The 18,586-nt window shown below is 53.4% G+C and overlaps 1 protein-coding gene across 2 annotated transcripts; it reads left to right on the top strand.

Moving 5' to 3' along the window:
* The first annotated feature begins 4,062 nt into the window (after positions 1-4,062).
* On the top strand, positions 4,063-10,944 carry DYNLL2 (dynein light chain LC8-type 2). Of its 2 annotated transcripts, XM_059865783.1 has the most exons (3): positions 4,063-4,194; positions 7,340-7,478; positions 9,069-10,944. In XM_059865783.1, the coding sequence occupies exons 2-3, from the start codon at positions 7,347-7,349 to the stop codon at positions 9,204-9,206; spliced, it is 270 nt and encodes an 89-aa protein (XP_059721766.1). In that variant the 5' UTR covers positions 4,063-4,194; positions 7,340-7,346; the 3' UTR covers positions 9,207-10,944. The 2 variants fall into 2 exon arrangements, with proteins under 2 accessions (XP_059721766.1, XP_059721765.1); XM_059865782.1 differs by lacking the exon at positions 4,063-4,194 and having other exon boundaries at positions 7,321-7,478.
* Positions 10,945-18,586: the final 7,642 nt, after the last annotated feature.

Genomic DNA, 18,586 nt, shown 5'->3' with positions numbered 1-18,586 from the left:
TGCACTCTGGTCTCACGTTGGGATGAAAGCCTTTGCAGATCAGGCAATAATCCAGGGGACTTGGGGCTGCTCTTGCTGTTAAAGGACCACTCATGGTGTCCAAACCCTCCTCGTCAGCGGTGGCAGCTCCCGCGGGAGGTTTTAGAGCCTTTCCTTTTATAGGGCTTTTTATTTTTCCACGGGATTTATCCAGGTTCAATAGCAGGGATTCAGGGAGATAATAACATACATTAACCAGGGGCTGGAAACTGCTTTGCAAACAAGATTGATCAAAGCAGCCCAGGATGGAGATCAAACCCTCCGGAATGTGCTTTGCAAAACACTTGCCAAAACAATTGAAACCTGGTAAAAAAAAACACACTGGGCAGCCCTGGGGGGCTGTGCCAGGGAGGGACCCAGCAGCCAGAATGCTGGTGGGGGGCTGCAGCCATGAGCAAGGGATCTTGTGGATATGATGAAGTGGCCAAAGCCCCCATGGGATGGAGCAGCAGTCCTGCTCCAGGGTGCCCACACCCTCCATTCCACTCCAGAGGGGAATTAATTGAAGGTGCTTTACTGCTGCTGTTGTTTTTATTGATTATTGGCAAAGAGAGTGACTGATGGTGGAGTCTAGAGAAAGGACAGGAGCAGAGGTGCAGGAGACATGTGGGAGGAGGAGAGAGGAAAGGAATTCCTGCAAGGACAGGAGATGAAGGTGACATTTCAGCCATTGTCTGCTGTGGATCTGTGCTATAAAGTAAGTCAGTGTGCCACGTCCATGGCAGGGCAGAACAGAAATAATGGGCTGAGTCATATCAAAGTGAGTTTAGGTTAAATAAGAACAATTTCCTGTGGGGGATGTTTCTACAGAAGTACAGCATGGAAGTAGAGCTGGTGGAAAAATGCTGCCACACTCACACTGTCAGCCCTGCATTTGGATCTCAGACCTCTGCATTTCTTGTGGCAGATGCCCCACAAAGTGTGTGGTTTTTTACTTGTAATCACCTGGGATTGGAAACACATCTCAGGGGAAGCATGTGGCCATGGGGCAGGAGGAGCACAGCCTTAGATGGCAAACTGCTTCTCACGCCAGGCCCTTTTCCTGTGGATCTCTGTGAAGTGCTTTATATAGTCCACTCAGAGGAATTTATAAACAAATAACCTTTTGTCACTCTTCAGGAATGCATCTCCCTCCATCAATCCTCCAAGCACTTTCTTTGTCAAGGCCACGCTCCTTGCACTGGAAGGAGTAGGACTGAGCCAGGCAGGAGCAGGGCTCCTCTGCTTCCTCTTGCTGCAGACGCTTTGGGAGGAGGCAGGATGTAACTGGGATAGGGCTACACTGGGATTATAGAAGCAGCCACCAGCTCTGGAGCCAGCTCTGGGGACTGCAGACTGTCACAAGTTGGGCTCAGGGCCACTCTTTGATACCTTGTTCCTTTGCTCCTAAAGGCAGCTGCCTCCTGCCCTGGGCTGAAGGTACCCACAGGTTTCTCCAGGACAGGAGAGAGACAAGTGCTGGTTCTGCACTAGGAAAATACCAGGAGGTCTACATGGTGTGACTCCTGTGCAGGATTAAAAGCTGGACTCAATGATCCTCGTGGGTCTCTTCCAACTCAGAGTATTGTGTGATGGGAGCCCTCCTGGGAAAGCCGGGGGCTCCCACTGGGTGGGACAGCCAGGATGAGCATTGCCCAGCAGCTGCCTCTGGTCTTCAAACCTGCCGAGCCCCCCAGCTGCCCTGCCTCAGCTCAGCCCTGGGAGCAGAGCACAAACCTCCCCGGTGCGAGCGGCGGCTCCGTTCCAAGGCTCTGCGCCGCCCGGTCTGGAAAGCTCATAAAGCAGATCCACACGGCTCAGATGTGCTGCCTCAACAGAGCCTCGGCAGAGCTATAAATAGCCCAGCCAAGCGTGGTGCAGCGAACCTGAGCGGAGCCGGCTGCCCTCGTGGGCAGCTCCGGGAGCCGTGTGGGGACGGCCTGAGGAGCTGGCCCGCTCTGCAGCACTGCCCGAGGAGCTGGCCCGCTCCGGCCGGGCAGCCGAGACCGTGTCACCTGCCCGGGCATGGCCTTGTCCCCCCTGTGCTCCTAAACCTCAGTGCCGGGCACTGCAGTGTTCATTCATCCTCACTTCATTTTCTGCTGCTGACTTCTCTCTTAAAGCAGGAGCTCAGGTCTGGACCCATTAAGGAACAGTAAATATTTTATTTGCTGCTGGAGTTCTGACCAGTATCTCAGAGGCTACAAAGGGCAGAGTAGGAAATATCCATTTCATTAGCAAACGGGATTGGCCCATTCCGGGGCTTGTGGAGTGAACCCAGCCTGTCCCCTGGGTGCTGTTACCAGCTGTAAGCTTGTCTTCATTCAGCAATCCAGTCAGGGATGTTTCAGGACCTGGAGTGGTTTTCTTGGTTCTCAAGGCTATGCAGGCAATTAAAACTGGTCTTATTAAGAGGCAGCTGAGACTGGACAGTGCTGTCTCCCTCTCACTACTGTTCAGGCACTGCAGCGTGGGAACGGGGACAGCACAGGAATCAGGATTTTTTGTTCTGCTGGGTTTTTCTTCAGGTAGCTTCTGCAAAGGGCTTCTTGGCACTGCTGCTCAAGTGAAATGGAGCAACCAAAACGGGAGCTGGCTGGCGGCCAGCCCGGCAGCCGGGGGGGCAGGTGCATGCCTGGAGCACGGCTATTGAGGGCAGGAGCCCCGTGTGGGACAGCCAAGTGTCTGAAGTGCCAGGGTCACACCTGTGCTTGAGGACCCCTGTGCAGGAAAGCCAAGTGTGCGAAGCACCGGGGTCACACCTGAGTGCCAGGGTCGGGTTGGGCTGTGATCCCTCACTGTTGGTCTGGCACAGGATGCTGAGAGCTCACGAGCAGGTGTGTGAACAGAGAGTGTGAACAGAGAGGTTCCATTCTGCCCTCTCAGCTCTGTGTGTCTGTGGAACATCGCGTGTTCTCGGGGTGAACGTACCATGAAGCTCAAACAGCCATGTCACCCCCAGCCTCTGGGTGTGCGGGGACAATTCTCGGCAGGGCAGTACCAGGTTACCCAGGGATTTTGTCAGCTTTCCCACACAAAACAAGGCTGGCAGGAAAAGGGCCTGTCAGGATGCCCTGAGACATCCCAGGGGAAAAGTGGTGACTCCTGCAGGATGTGGGGCTGGCAGTTCAGTGAAAGCTGCTCGATCCCCATGCTTTGCTCCCTGTAAGAAAACCCCAAGAAACACTGGAACACTTTTGATGTGTTCAGGAGGGGGAATTGTGTCTGGGGAGATGCTGAGTCCTGCAGGGGACACTGAGCACCGGCCTGCTGTGACCTGAAAACCTGGACATTTGGGGTATGTTGTGCAGCTCCAGGGAACATGGATCTGTCCCAAATGGGTGCAGACAGCTTCAGGGACTTTTCTCAAGTCCCTCTCTCCCGTTAGTGCCTTTCAGCTGTAAGTATGTGCCAGTGTGGGAGGACATCTCAAGGCTCAGGAGATCCATGAGCAACACAGGTTAGAGATGTCAGGTGAAAGGTGCCAGTGAGGTGCCAAGCTGCAACTCATCACCAAAACAGGACTATATTTGACTCAGGCTGAGCCGTCTGACCGAGAACAATCTGGTGTGTGACCCAACCCAGTGAGTTTCTCTTAGAAGGGTTCGGGCTCCCGCCGGGTATCGGGGTCCCCATAGCAGAGGGGACCCCCGCGGAAGCATCATGACCCCTTAGGGCAACAAAGGTCCCTCTAGGGATCAGCCGCTCCAGGGGATCATGCTCTTTCCCCGGGGATGGTGGCTGAAGGTGCGCAGCCCCCAGGCTACCACCGACCCCTCACACCTGCCCAGGCCCCTCACGGCCCCTCACGGCCCCTCACGGCACCCCCGCCCCCCCCAGGCCGGCCCCTCCCCGCCGCGCGCCGCCCCGCGGCATTGTGGGATGAAACAGGATGTAGGCAGAACAGCGCGGGCGGACGGGCCGGGCGCGGCGGGCCGCGCCGCGCCGCAGCCAATGGGTGCGCGGCGCGCGGGGCGGTGCGGCCAATGGGGTGGCGGTGGCCCGCGCGCCGCAGCGGGCGGGGCGGTATTTGAGAGCGGCGCGGCGCCGGGGCGCAGAGCGCGCGGGGCGCCGAGCGGAGCGGAGCGGGCTGAGGCAGCGCGGCCGGGTCTCCTCACACCTCCTTCTCCTCGGTGCCGTGCCTCGTCCTCCCGGGGTGGCCCTGTCACTGTGAAGGTGAGCGATGTCTCCGCTGGGCTGTGAGTCTCCAAGCCTCGCCCGACACCGGTCGCTCCGTGTGCGGGATGGCGGCGGGGCTGCCCCGAGGGCGGAGGTCGCTGCCGCGGCCGGGCGCGACCGGCTCTTGGGGAGCGATCGGAGCCCGCCCCTCCCTGGGGGGCCGCGCCGCTGCAGAGCTGGTCCCGCTCCAGGCAAGGTCACCGCGGCCTCGGGCGCCCCCGGAGCTCCCCCCGTGAAGGTCACACAGGGCTCCGGCTCCCGGGAGCCCTGCGGGGGAAGGGGCTGTGCCGCACCCCCTCCCAGGGCCCTTTTCGGCCAAGGTGGTGGATGCGGTTCGTGGAGGGGTTGGGCCCCGTCCCCAGTCGCGAAATCCATGCTGTCCTGGTGGTGGAGCGGTGGGTGCTGGGCTTGAGCCCCGTTCCGAGCCGTGAGATCTTTGCTGCCCTGGTGGGGAAGTGGTGGGTGCTCCCATTCTCGTGATCCATGCTGTCCTCATGTGGGAGGTGGTGGATGCTGGGCTTCAGCCCCATCTCATTTCTAGGGTTCTATTCTGCCCGGAGAGGGACCAGGGGGCTTATGTCTCCTGCTCTTCCCAAAGCCCCAGCTTGTCCTGCTGGAGTTTTGGGCTTGAACGTACAGCTAAGACCTTTTCCTGCTCTGGTAAGAAAAGGGTTAGATGCTTCCTTGGGCCTAATTTCCCTCCCAAGACTTCATATTGCCCTGGAGTGGCAGATGGGGCTGTGGTCTTCCTCCTCACAGACCACATCCTGCCCTTGGGGGGAAGAAGTGCTTGCTGGAGCTGTAATGTTACCCCTTCCCAGGCCCATCTTGCCCTGAGATGAGTGCTCGGGCTTTGTGGTTTTCCTCAAAGAGGGCCAGATTGGTGGCAAGACCCCGAGAGCCACCTGTGATCTTGTGGTTTAAGGTTATGCTATGTCTGTGGTGCTGCTGTGGGCTGCCTTATGGGGAGGACGGCCCTGTAACCCCTCAGGGAGTGAGCAGAGCCTGGGGCCCTGCTCTGGTGTTCAGGTGGGCGCAGGGTGTGACACTCCTGTGGCAGGTGCAGCAGCAGGGCACTGCCAGCCCCTGCCGTGGTGGGCCGTGGGGGATGCTGTGCCATGGAGCAGTGCAGGGGAGGCCTCCTGGCCAGCATGTGCAGCCCTGCTGAAGGATGATAATTTTTTCCTCTGGCGCTGTCGCCCGTGGCAGCACAGGCCTGCACTGGGATGCTCCTCGCCTAGACAATGAGGAGGGAAGGTGCCTTTTGCAGGTCACTCTGTGCCTGGTTATGCAATGGCAGGTGCCCTCTGAACTCTGAGCAGTGCAGGTGTGTGAGGGCTTGTTCTCTCTCTTTCCCTAAAGAAGCTTTTCTGGAAGAATGACCCACAAGTGGATTTCTGTTGCTTCCTTTTTCCTGTGGACTTGACACCCAGAAGACTTTTCCAAGAGATGGTCAGATTCCTGGATGGTGAATCCAAATCTACAGGCAGTTTGGGCTGTTCTGAGCTGTGTGTTCTCTTTTCTTGGCTTCTGTGCTGCAGGCAAAGCCCCACTGGCTGAAACCACAGCATGGAAAGGAGCAAACAGCCTTGGAGTGGCTTTTCCAGGGCTGTGATAGGAGCATGTGCTCTCCGTTGGCAGTGGAGCTCAGTTCCCGTCATTCCTCCCGATGCTGCTAGCGTGTGTTAATAGCAGTGCTCCATTAAACACTATATCTAAACTGTATAAATTAAGGTGGCAATAGAAGTCTTCAAGTGCAGGCAGAGGGAAGAATTGAAGTATTGTAATCAGAGGGCTGCAATTATGTAACCGGATTCTCTTTCTCTCTGGGTAGCAAGCTCCTTTAATTGCTGTAACAAAGCTACTCCTTCAGTTTTCTGGGGCTCTTCCAGGAAGTGATCATTGCAGCAGATTTTTTTCACTCCACAGCAGAGCTAAAAATGTGTAGTTTCACTGTTTCAAAACACACTTGGTAGTATCTCTCAAGACTTAGAGTGCTGTAAAAGGATTTAGGAAACTTAATGGTGCTCTGCAGGCTTAATTGGAGGCACTCCTTGCCATTAAGAAGCTTATTCCCACAAAGTTTTAATGTGCTGCAGTAAGAGCTGCTGCAAGGTGAGCGGCTGGATCCCCAGGTAACATGGGCCTCCCCAGGCCTTGAGTGGGGAATGGGAATGAAGGCTGTGATGCCTTGAGTGGGCCTTCTCCAGGGCTTGAAGAAAGACTGCAGTGTTAGGATCATGAAATCCCAGTTTTCTAGGATTATAGAAACTGTGCTGGACACCTCCCTGGAAAGGCCATATCAGATCTGATGGCTGCAGTGGCTGGTACAAAGCAGTTTAGTTTTGAGAGCCAAGGGCTTGCAGACCTCACTCCAGGACAAGTCTGGGACTGCAGTAGCATGCTGGTTTTGGCATCTGTGTTGTGGTTCCCAGTTGAGGAGGGGGCAGGAGAGGGAGAGCTTTGCTAAGCTCTGTCTCTGTGGTGGGACCTGCTTTCCCTGCCCTCTTTCCAGGCTGCACAGTGGTGTTAACCTGCTTCTGGCTCATCAGACTGGCTCTGTCCCGTGGGAACAGCTGAAGGCTGGGTTTCATGGCAGAGCAGCAGGGAAGTGAAGGTGTGATGATGGCTGAATGTGGAACAATGCTCCTTCCAGGCTAAACTAGCAGCAGGAGCTGTGACACCTGGGATGGAGTAGAATAAAAGTACTGCTGCTCTGAATGTGCTTCCTGAGCCTCTGTGCCCGTGGCAGGCAGTCTGGGATCTGTTGCTTGCAAGGCTCTGAGTGGGGGATGTTCCAAAACACTGGTACACCTGGATGGCAAACTTGGCTGTAGCCTATTGATGTGCAGGAGGGCTGTGGCTCTCTGCAGATCCCGTCTCCTCCCACACATAAGCTTTTCCTGCGTGTGGTGATGCTGGGCTACCTCTGATCCAACCTCCAGCCAGTGCCGGTGCTCCGGCCGTAAGGGGCACCTTGGCCTGGGGCTGCATTGGCAGCCCCGATAAACTCACTGTGGCCATAGCAGGGTTTGTGGTATCGCCTTGTGACGCAGCCTGCACGGAAAGGACAACCTCTGATGCACAGGAAGCAAAGTCTCCTCTTTGGGAAGGGATTAAAGGAATCTATGTTCTGCCTTAGGTTCACCATGTCTGACAGAAAGGCTGTGATCAAGAATGCGGACATGTCCGAGGACATGCAGCAGGATGCTGTAGACTGTGCTACACAGGCCATGGAGAAGTACAACATAGAAAAGGACATTGCAGCATATATCAAGAAGGTAACTCCGGGATGAGGGTGCTGTGCTGGCTGCGACTTCCCAAAGCTCCTGAGTCTGTCAGGAGCTGAGTGGCTGAGGCTTCATGCTTGCGTGCTGGGAGGGAGAAGATACTTGGCTTCTTGGCTGCTTTACTGCTGTTTTCAAGAGGATGGAGTGACTTCTCCAAGGTCAGGGGAGGGCTGTGGCAGAGCTCTGGCAAGCTCTGAGCAAACTGCAAGTGCCGTCTCTCAGGATTTGCCAGCCTGGAAAGGGCTGGCAGCTGCCTCTGCTTAGGACTTGCTCCACAGACCTGCAGCACCAGTGCAGGTGGGATCACCCCGATGTTTCTCTTGGTGGGCAGCAGTGCATGTGTGGTTCTGGGATGGGCCTTGTGCTGGCTGCTGGAGCTGTGGAAGCTGCTGTGTTAGAAACAGTGCAAGCAGCTGCCCTGGCTGGTGAAGAGGTTCTCTCCCCATTAGCAGGAATCTGTTAATTGAGTCTCATGCTTGATGATGGCACCTGCGGAGCTGTTGGTTCCCCCTGTAGCAGCTTCTCAGACTGGTCTGGAAAAGTGCTCTTGGAGGAGGGAAATCTTACTTCAGAGGCAGTGAAGTCCTGGCACCTGGGCTGGTGTTTGGGCCTTGCCTGTAATCTAAGCTTGACGGCAAAGGATTCAAAGGTGTCTCCTGACTTCTCAGATCACTTTGAGGCATGACTTAGCTCTAAGTGCTCGGGGCAATGCAGCCTATAAAGTGAGGGAGTGCAACAGAAGGCATCCAAAAAGAACTTGGCCTTTATTTCATGAGAGTGTGTTGGGAGGAGGGAAGCAATTTGATGCACCCTCGTGCCCTGGCAAGAAAGCCTTTTCCTTACTTCAAAGGTTACCTGCAAACAGCTCAAACTCTTCTGCTGTCTGAGAACTAGAACTGGCTTTAATCTTGGATGTTGAGTCTGTTCTTCTGGCTCTGTCTCAGGGGAGGGAAGGGTGTTCTTGGGAGTAGTGTGTTAATTAGAGGGAGGAAAATGGTCTTTAACCCTATCCTGCCTGCTAAGTGGGTGAAGACTGTTGAACCAGCATTCAGCTTGCTTACCTCTGACCTCTTGGGTCTTTGCTCTCTGGCCTGTGAATCTGCCTGCTCATTTTCAGTGTGGATTTTCTCCCCTTTGCATACAAGAGTACCAAATTGCATAAGCCAGGCTTTTCTTTCTTGCTTTTTTAGGTGACCTTTAAGCTCAGATGCCTTGCTGGAGCAGACATGCCAAAACCTTTTTTTATTTTTTTGTGAGTGGGTTTGGAATGGGAGAGAATTATTCCCCTGGTTAGCCTACACACAGGGCTGTACCAAGGAGAGTTCTTGCATCTGCTCTTCCTGCCCAGGGCTGATGGTGCTCCAAGGCTTAGAAGATGTTTTGCTTGTGTTGAATCCCTCAAACAATCCAGTGCAGAGGTTTGGTTGCTTAATTTAATAGTGTCTTGCAGTGGGGTATCTCAAGATGCTGCAGGTGGGAGGAGAGGTGATAGTGTGTGAACAGAACCAGCTCAGAATTTGTGCTCAGAACTACTCTGATGTGGGCTTTCTTGGCCTTAATGCCTCTCTTCTCTTTCTTCAGGAATTTGACAAGAAATACAACCCAACTTGGCACTGCATTGTTGGCAGAAACTTTGGCAGCTATGTAACACACGAGACAAAGCACTTCATCTATTTTTACTTGGGTCAGGTTGCAATTCTTCTCTTCAAGTCTGGATAGGAAGTAGGAGCGATTGAAATTTGGACTGTAATGCACTGATGGCTGAAGCCACGACTCCCTCTAACATGGCTATGCCGCTGCATGGACTGTATACTATATTTAATGTGTATATGTTGCAGTAAAAATCTACTTCTGTTTAGTTGCCTGGGAAGAAGGCGGCATTTTTTTGTTACTGCTTTTTTTGGTTGTATTGCACTAGGAAACCTGTAAATGCTTAAACAATGGCCTTTACGTGGGAAGAAATAAAACTATTCCACAACAGCTCCCTCACTGGTAACTCCTTCTTTGAGGCTGGGAAAACTTTTTTGGGCAGGCCAGAAGCCCCAGACTTCCTTACTGAGTCCTGTTAGACTGTTAATCTTGCAAAGAGGAGCAAAGCCAGTGTGAGCCTCTGTCCCACCCTGCAGACTGTAGAGAGCTGGCTCTCCCAGTACCCTCGGGGCAGGTCTTAGACCTTCCCTGAAAGCTGGTGGGGTGGCTCTGGGTGACGTGGCTTCCACACCCAAGGTGATCTCCACCTTTGACTGTGATACAGGCTTGCAGCTGGCACCCCTCGGTGTTCTTGCTCAGTGCCCTTCGCTGTATTTTTGGCTCTGCTGAAACATTGACCTAGACTTGAGTAAGCAATTCAGCGTGGTCTAGAAGGCTTCAAATCCAGCCCCTGAGTTCCTGCTTGTTGCAGAAAGCAGCAATCCTGTGGCTGAAGTCTTTAGACCCCGATACTGAGTCTAAAGCCACGTGGCCCGGCCCCGCAATGGAGTAGGATATCAAATTGGTGACTACTGACAACAGCTCTATTCGGCATGTTTGTAGCCAGTTGTCTCAACACTGCCTTAACTTGATGCTCTCCTTAAAGCAAGCTAGTCGTGTGGAAGACTTGTAAGTGGCCACTGTCTTTCTTTCTTTTTTTCTTTTATTTTATTTTCTGTAGCTAATAAGCTATTTCCGGAGGATTGTCCTCTATGTTCTGATATCTGCTTTTGTTCTTAAAGCACAGTACCAAGAAGTGTAAATTTACATGTGATGTTTGTGTGAAGGAAACTCATGTGACATCTGCTTCAAAGGCAGACAAATGTCTTGGTCTCCAATAGGTTCAGCAGTGATGTTGTCTTAGTACGTACTGACTCGGGATTACACTGCAGGAAGTTCTGACCTGGGTGTGCAGAAATGCTGTGTGATGGCAAATAAATCCCTGGTGCTTGTTATAAGCTCTAATTATTGGTTTGCTGACTAATGCATTGGCAATACCACTGGGCTGGTGAGCCCAGCTTGTGTCTGAGATTAATTTGGTGTTGGGAATAAATCATTGCTGGGGGCGAAGGGCAGAGTGAAGGGAGCTCTTTGTGAAATGATTTGGTGACCCAGGTTGATGACTTCCTGAAGTAAAAGTCCTTCTTGTCTCTGTGCAAAATCCAAAGTATGCCTAATTTTGTATTATGGATAGAACAATGTTGTAACTAGAAAGAATGTAGCTGTCATAAGTTCACGTCGATGGAAATGTCTGCACTGGGATAATGTGCCTTGGACTGTCTGGGGCACTTGTGTGGTCTTGTCTCTTCAGAACTCCTCTCTGGGTCTGAAAGGAGAATGTTTTGGGTTTGTTTTTTTCCAAGCATGAGTCTAATGTGAATCTGTTCACGGTCTCTCGTGGAGCAAGATCTGTTCCCTTCATAACTGCAATTGCTCAAATACCATTTATTTTTTTTTCAAACATTAAAGGTGAATTGACACATTTAAACAGCCTCTGGTTTCTTCTTCCTTACCAGCTTTCCTGAGCAAAGCCAGTCCTTGTCCAGAGAGGGTGAGCAGCGATTTCTCTGCCCTGGAAGGTGCTGATGACCCAAAGAAGGCAGGTCAGGGAGGGAGAAATGACCAGAGGAGCTTAGGTGGTGCCTGTGTGCTGATGCTGAATTGAGGGAATTGTGTCCTGCTGCACCCTGATGGGATGCTCTGTGCCAAGTAACCTGGATCTGAATGGCTGGGAGCTGACCTCTTAATGGCTTGAGGCAGCCAGGGGGTGGTACAGCAGCTTCCTGCATGGGAAGGTGTCTCCCTGCTTCCCAGGAAAGCAGGCTTTCCCTTCAGGCCTCCTCCCTGTGCTGGAGAGAAAGCTGAGAGCTGAATCTGATGTGTTTAATGCCTCTCACGGTGCGGGGGCTGTGGGCTTGCCCTTAAACAACCTCCTCAGCTTGTTATCTTGCTCCCGATGCAACCTAAATTTGGGGTTGTGGCCCGGGTGATATTTTGGAAGAGCTGTGGGCTCTTCCCAAGCACAGCAGTGTAACAGCTCTGCTGTGGCACAGTAACACCAGCGTGAGCAGCGTGACTCAGCCCAGGCGCTCCATCCGCACGCGCTGAGCGCTCGCAGGCAGCAGCACGGCTGTTACACACGGGCCATCTGCTCCAGCCTGCACCTGCCACTGCCCCAGAGCAGGGGTGGTTTCCACTTTAGGGGAGCTGGCAGTGATGCTCTTTTCTCTGTAGTCCCAGCCTTTTAGCTGGAAGGGGATTTGCTGGGCTTGAGTGCTGGCTGGGCTGTGCTGAGGCTCTGCATTCCAGGCCTGGCTTGGGCTGGGTTAATACTGGCTCCAAGGAAATGTGCAGCCATGTGGGGCTTGGCTAATCAAGCCCCCTCTGTGCACAGGGCCCTCAGACAAAGCAAGAGGCAGAGAAGCTGGATCCTGAACCCCAGCTGCAGTACAGGAGGCTGCTGATCCAAACCTCAGGTGAAACTTTTCCAGCCTGAGTTTCATCTGGGAAACCCCCCATTCCAGCCATGGATCCAGGCGCTGTGGCACTGCTGGAAATCCATCTCTGGTGGGATGGGGAGGCCCTGCCAGGGCTGAAGGGATGGTGTGCCCTGGAGCTGACACACACCAGTACAAAGTGGGCTTGGTGCTTCCTTGGATGTGTCTCTGCAGCAGGAGTCCAGCTTCAGGCTGAGGAAGAGGAGCTGTTGCTCACATCTTCAGGAACTAGGCAGTGAAACAGAGCAGTCTTTCCCCTAAACCATCCTTGCAGCACTGGGGCCCTGGAAAACACAAACTGCCTGAATTTGAGCAGTGCTTCCCTCAAAGGAGGTTTGATCCTGGAGCTGTGTCCCACTTCCTTCCCCTCCCACTCCCCAGCAGCTGACAAGGCTCTTGGCTTTGACTTTTTCCATTGCTGGGTTCCACTTTGTCTCCAGTTTCCACCGGCACAGGTGTCCTGGATGATGCCTCGGAGCATTAACTGTTTCCATGCTGGACAAACCAATGGCATTCCTGGGATGGCTGCTCAGTTTCAAGCTATTTGGAAACATCTGGATCTGGGACATGGACTGGAAGGTATGTATCTGCAGGGGGATCATCTAGAGAAAGAAACTGCTTCCAGATGTGTTTGGGCAAAAACGCTATTGAAATGTAAACTCAGTTTTTGTTGTGCTGCCTCACAAGCACTCAGGCCTGGGTGCAGGGGAGGGACTCTGAGGCTGCTGCTGTGGGCAGGCTCTGGGTGCAGATGTGCTTGCAGATGTGCATTCACTGCAGGGAACAGTGTGGTTTGTGGCTGGTGAGAGTGTCACATTGTTTTCTCTCTTACCAGCCAAGTCATTCAATTCCTCAGGCCGAGTATTTCTTCCAGATGTGGAAGTGCCTTACAAAAGCAGGGCTGTGTGGCACTGGAGAGCAGAGAGGCTGGGGAGCTGTGCTCCGTGGGTATCACTACTAGACACTGCCTGGGATTCACTCTTCTGCAGAATGACCACTGTAAAGCCATGAGAGAAGGTGTCAGTCCATCTCCCTGCCTGCCTGGCACAATGTTTTTCCCCTTCTCTGTGACCGCCCGGGGACTCTGGAAAGGGACAAGTGGCAACATAGGCCTGGGAGTTGCACATTGCTCCCGTGGGAACAGCCAGGCTGCAGGTCAGGGCTGTCCTTGTCTCCCAACCAGCCTGCAGCATTGCTGCTGCAGTGTTGTGCTCCAGGCACGTGGAAGCAGAGCCTGTGGCTGGAAAACCCAGTACCCAACAGACCTGTTCTTTCTCCCAGTGCTTTTGCAGGTGATTAGTGATGATGAGAGAGAACATGGAAATCATTTTTATCTCACTTTCAGCCTCTGCTGGGTAAATCCTGAGGAGCACAGTGGCACTCAGTGAAGGAAGCAGGGCTGTGCCATCCCTGCCCACCCGAGGTTTCCCTCCTTTGTTCTATTTATTGAGCAAGGATCCTGACACCCTTTCCCAGACAGTGACTCACAGCAGCTCTGTCTGTGCAGAAGCCATGTGTCTTGGAGCACTTTGTAGATGCAGGAGCTGCAGGAGCCTCGCAGGAGCCAACTGTGTTTATTAAAAGATGATCAGATGTTTCCTTCCTTAAGGCAGTGTCTAGCTGGGGCTGAGTAATAACTCATTACCAACGAGACAAATAACTGCTTATCATCAGGTCAGTGCCTTTGCCAGCTCTTCTGGTAGTGGTGGCAGGTGCTCTGAGCACTGGTGGGCTCAGCACCCAGAATAAGGGGTAAGAAGACCCCCTCCAGTCCCTGTCCCTTCCCCTGGGGCAGCCTGGGCAGCCCCAGGCTCTGCTCTGCTGCTCAGTGGGGTTTGGCCCTGGATTAAGCTTGAGGAGCAGCTTTAACCAGGCCTGGTGCAGCAAGTTCCCGACTGCCTGTGGAGTCAGGCTGCTGGAGTGGCCTTTGCATGCCACGTTGTTCCTCCTGGTGCTGGGGACTCAGAACCCATGTGCTCCTCATGGTCTGATGGAAAAATCAGCAGTGGGCCGGGGCAGTGCTTGGGAGACATCCCAGGAGTGCTGTGGGGCCATGGGTGAGGTGGGATGTCATGATCCCCTGTGTCCCCTGTCCCCACATGCCCCATGCTGACAGGGCTGGCCTGGGGAGAGGCAGAGCAGGGCCAGCTCTTGTCCCTGAGGCCGGGACCCTCTTGGGCTGGCTCAGAGGCTTTCCTCAGACGCCATCCTCTGGTGCAGCCGCCGCGGTCCTTCCCTGCCAGATGCCATGGCATCTCTCCATGTCCTTTGTTCCCTCCTTGCTCACGCCTCTGCTGTGATTTATGGCCGTTGCAGAGCAGCCTGGCTGCGGCTCCCCTGCTCGTCCAGACCCCTGGGCTCTGAGTCCTTGCTCCCAGCCTGGGGCAGGGAGCTTTTGGGGAGTGCTCTGACCCCCCTGCATTCGGGCCCCTTGCATGTAACCATGTGCGTGGCCTTTTCTTTCACCTCCTTCCAGCCTGGGTGTGAATGAAGTGCTTTCAGGGGGAGGAGATTGCTGGGAGCCCAGCTCTGCCTGTGCATTGGTAGCAGCCCATAAAAGCATCCCAGGAATTCGCCTCGGCGGCCCTGTGCGGGTGAGCCAGTGAAAGACACCCTTTGTTCCTGCAGCCCAGTCCCACACACCCTCCGAGGGCTGGAATCTGCAGAGCTGGATGTGTGCTCCCACTGCCTGCCACGCTGCACTCCGGCCCTCGGCAAGAGGTTTTGGTCTTAGCCCGGCCAGGGTTAGCAGGGGACTGGAGAAAGGCTTCCCCAGGCTGTGTGACCCCAGCCTCAGCCCCGCGCTGCCTAAGCTGAGTCAGAGGGACGGAAATCCCTTCTTGCAGGGCTCCCTCTCCTCCCCGCGGGCTTTGTTACAGGTTTGGGGTGTGATTCCTGCTGCCTGCCCGGCTGCGGGGCCGGGGGCTGACACGGAGCCAGGCCGGGCCCCGCCGCAGCCTGCACACAGCCGGCTGGCACCCGGCCCAGAACATGGCTCTGGAAAAAGAGAAATGCCTTTGTTGTTGTTGAGGAAAGCCCAGAACGCTCCGACAAGGACACAACCTCTTCTTAAAGCTGGGTTTCAAAGCCCTGCTTTCTCAGAGGGTTCAAAGTGACCTGGCCAAAAGCATTTGCTTCTCCATGGGTCAGCCTGGCTGGAGGAAACCCTGACCCGCCTTGCAAGGGCTCCCTCTGAAACCACAGCTTGCAGGGGGACCGAGGGATGGCACCCATGTGGCCCCTTCCAGAAGGGTGCCCACCCAGGGGTGCTGCTGGGGAGCCCCTGGAGCTCTCCTGGGCTCTCATTAGCAAAAGAAAAGCTTTGGGTGACTCAGCAAGAGGGTGCCAGAGCAGGGCTTGGACCTGCCTCTGTCCTGGGCAAGACTGACACATACAGTTCAGGCAGAGCCTGGGCTGGCTAAAGACACCATGAAACTTAAATATTTTATGGAAAATCATTAAGCAATTAAATCTGGTGGATCTCACATCATAGAAAAGCAGCTTGAAGCCTGTGCAGTAAACAGGGCAATGCTTCCTGCTCATTTGGGATGTCTTCTTAGAGTCTTAACTACAATTCTTGCTTCAAAATAACTATAATTATCTCTTAATTGCCATTATTGTTTAACATTTTTAGTATTTGCAAGTGCAAACTGTTAGAGTTTTCCATGCAGATACAATCAGTAGCCAGGGCTCACAATGAAAGCAATTAAAATCCTCTGATTATCACAAAGCTGCGTGTCTCTACACCAGCTTCAATCTGCATCACTTGCCAAGATGTAGGCTAGAAACTCAGACAAATTTAGCATTTATTTAGTAACCCAGCAAAGCTACTACCTCTTGCTGCCTCCAATGATTTGCATCTACGGCACTTTTTGGAAGGACAGGAGCAGGGAGGGGAAAGAAAGCAGTTTCTAGAATACATCCCGGGAGAATATACAGCAAGAAAAATTATGCACATGAATTATGCATCTGAATTATGATTTCACTCCTATTTTTGTCCGGATTAGCTCATGTTTGGTGTGCATCCCTGGCAGGGTGCTAGCAGAGTGCGCTCCAGCTCCCAGCAGGTCACTGCAGCTCTGGGTCCTGTGGTCCCTGCTCCACTGGCAGCTGCTTCCCAAGGGCTCCCGGAGCTTCCTGGGGCTCCAGCCCCCCAGGAACGACGGCAGCTCCTGCTCCTGCACCCCTCACAGGCTGTGCAAGTCGTTTTTCTGAGTTAATTGAATGCCTCTCTTCTGTAAACACACAAGGGATGACAACAGATTTGGGTGTAAACTAAAAAAGCAGGTCTGCGCTATTTTGCACAGAGGGGGAGGTGTTTGGAGGCTGTGCTGCCACCAGCCAGCCTTCAGTGGTGTCCCCCGAGTCCCCAGCATCTCCTGGGGAAGGCACACATGGAAACATCTTGGCCTCTGCCAGCTCTGGGGAAATAAACCCAGGAGAGAAGGGGAAGGCAGTAGCAGGGCTTCCAAAATCTCACCAGATGCAACTGCAATCCCAGCACACGCTCAAGTAAAGCCAGCAATCCTTCCAGGAAAAACTGCTTGGGAACCCTCAGCTCCCTTCCTGAGAGGGCTGGTGACCCCAGGCCATGGATGTTTCCATCTGTAAGGAATTTCAATGGCCTTTATTGCCATTAGGGAGGGAATGATCCTCACTGGCCAAGTCAGCAGGGCACCTGCACCCAGGTGGGGTCCAGGCTGGGGTGGGTGTGAGCACAGGGCACCTTCCTCTGCTGGGGCCATGTGGGGAGGCTTGAGGGGCTGTGAATGCTCCCTCACCAAACTGCATGTCCCATCTCTGCTGCTGCCTTGGATTAACATCCCTGACATCCCAGCAGTTGTTTGCGAGAGAAAATGAGATTAGGAAAGTATTTCAAGCATTTGTGTCTGTTGTTCAGTGGCAAACAAGGCTGGAGCCAGTGCTGTTTGTCCTGTCAGCTGGCCCAAAGCTTGGGAAAACAGCTGGGAAGGCAGTGGGAGACACCCAGCTAAGCACCAGGGGCTGAATTTGCACATCGCTTTGGAGAGTGGGAAATGTGGAGCTGCTGCAGGCAGAGGCACTGGCTGAATCCCCTTGCCAGGGATGGGGTACCTGCATGTGCACCTTTGTGGGTACCCCTGGGGCTCCCTGGGATACCCCAGGAGATTGGGATTTTTCTACATGCAGGTGTTTCCCATCTGCTTTGAAATGCTGGTGGTAAAAAGTGAAAAGTCAATAAATTCGGGCAGTCACAGGAAAGAGGAGCAAAGGCAGAATTAATGGAAACAGGCATCTTGGAAAGCCTGGGCTTGAAACCCCTGAAATTGCCTGCTGAGATTTGGGCTAGTTGTGCTCCCAGAGTGATCAGGTTAAGATGAACTCTCCAGTCTGTCTTTTGGAGAAAGGACACAGCTGGTGAGGCAGAGAGGCAAGGAGGAGGCCAGGAGAGCTGCAGCAGCTCCAGGTCACTGTGTTTTCAGGCTCAGCAGGTCCCTGCCACATCCTGGAGCTCTCCTGTGGCTCCTGTTCAGTTTGGTTTCCTTGTGGCAGCTGTCACTATCCCTGCATTTTCAAACCACCTGCCTGAGTTTCAAGGAAGTCATCCATATATTCAACAGGAATATCAATGTCCAGGAGCTCTGGGGGGCCCTGAGATTAAAGCAGCTAATACAGGGATTCTGCTGAGCTCTGCTCCCCCCACCACAGCTGGAGTTCCTCTTGGATGGGGTGCAGGGAGTTGTTTAAACTTCCCCTGGTCCTTTTGGGGTTCAGGTGTCCTGGAGTGAGCTCCCATCCCAGCTGCTGGGATCCAGCCCAAGCATGCAGCACAGGGAGGACACTTTCTCCACATTTTTAAGCCAGAAGTGGCTCCTGAAAACAATACCAAAGGAGATTCCTCTGCAGCCTAGGGAACCACCCTGTCCACATTCTTCCCTGAGGCCTTCAGAGGAGCTGAGGAATCTAATTCCCACTAATTTGCTTTGAAAACAGCAACTTAAAATTGTAATTATGGCCTGGTGTCTTACTGCCGAGGGAAGACCCCGGCAGACTGCAGCTTCCTTGCTTCCCTGAGACATCAGTTTTGATGATTTATTAAGACTTACATTTTTAACAATATGATGTTGGTTAATGTTGGAAGATGTTCCTACAATTAATGAAAATTTTATAGACTGACTGGAGAAGAAAGAGACCATTTTATGTCCCCTACCAGATGGCCTAGACCAGCTGCTCACTTTTTTCTTTGAACTGTGATTCTAATGACTTCTCTGTCCTTTGAAGTCTGCTTAGAGCTGCTGAACCAGATGGATTTGCATGATAGTAGCAGTGCACGTTTAACAGAGGAGGACTTGTGCTATTTTCCCTCCTGGCCACTGCTGAATGCTGCAGTTGGGGGATTTGGAGGGGTGAGTAAACCCGGAATATTGCCAGGCACTGGCAGAATCTATCTTGGTGTAACATCACCAGCTTCAGTGGAGTTATTCCCCAAGCCCACAGTGTCCTTACCCAGCTCTCAGCTGGTTTTGTTGCTTTACAACCCACAGGATGCTGTCAGTCATGGATTTATTGGGGCCTCACAAAGCAGAGGCTGCTGTCAGAATGCACATTTCAGCACCATTAAAAAAAAAAAAAGAGGAAAAGAAGAAACAGCTT

Source organism: Haemorhous mexicanus, chromosome 22 (genome assembly GCF_027477595.1).
Source record: "Haemorhous mexicanus isolate bHaeMex1 chromosome 22, bHaeMex1.pri, whole genome shotgun sequence".
Classification (NCBI taxonomy): Eukaryota; Metazoa; Chordata; class Aves; order Passeriformes; family Fringillidae; genus Haemorhous; species Haemorhous mexicanus.
Note: the sequence above shows the minus strand (reverse complement) of the source record. Positions and strands in the feature narration are given on the sequence as shown.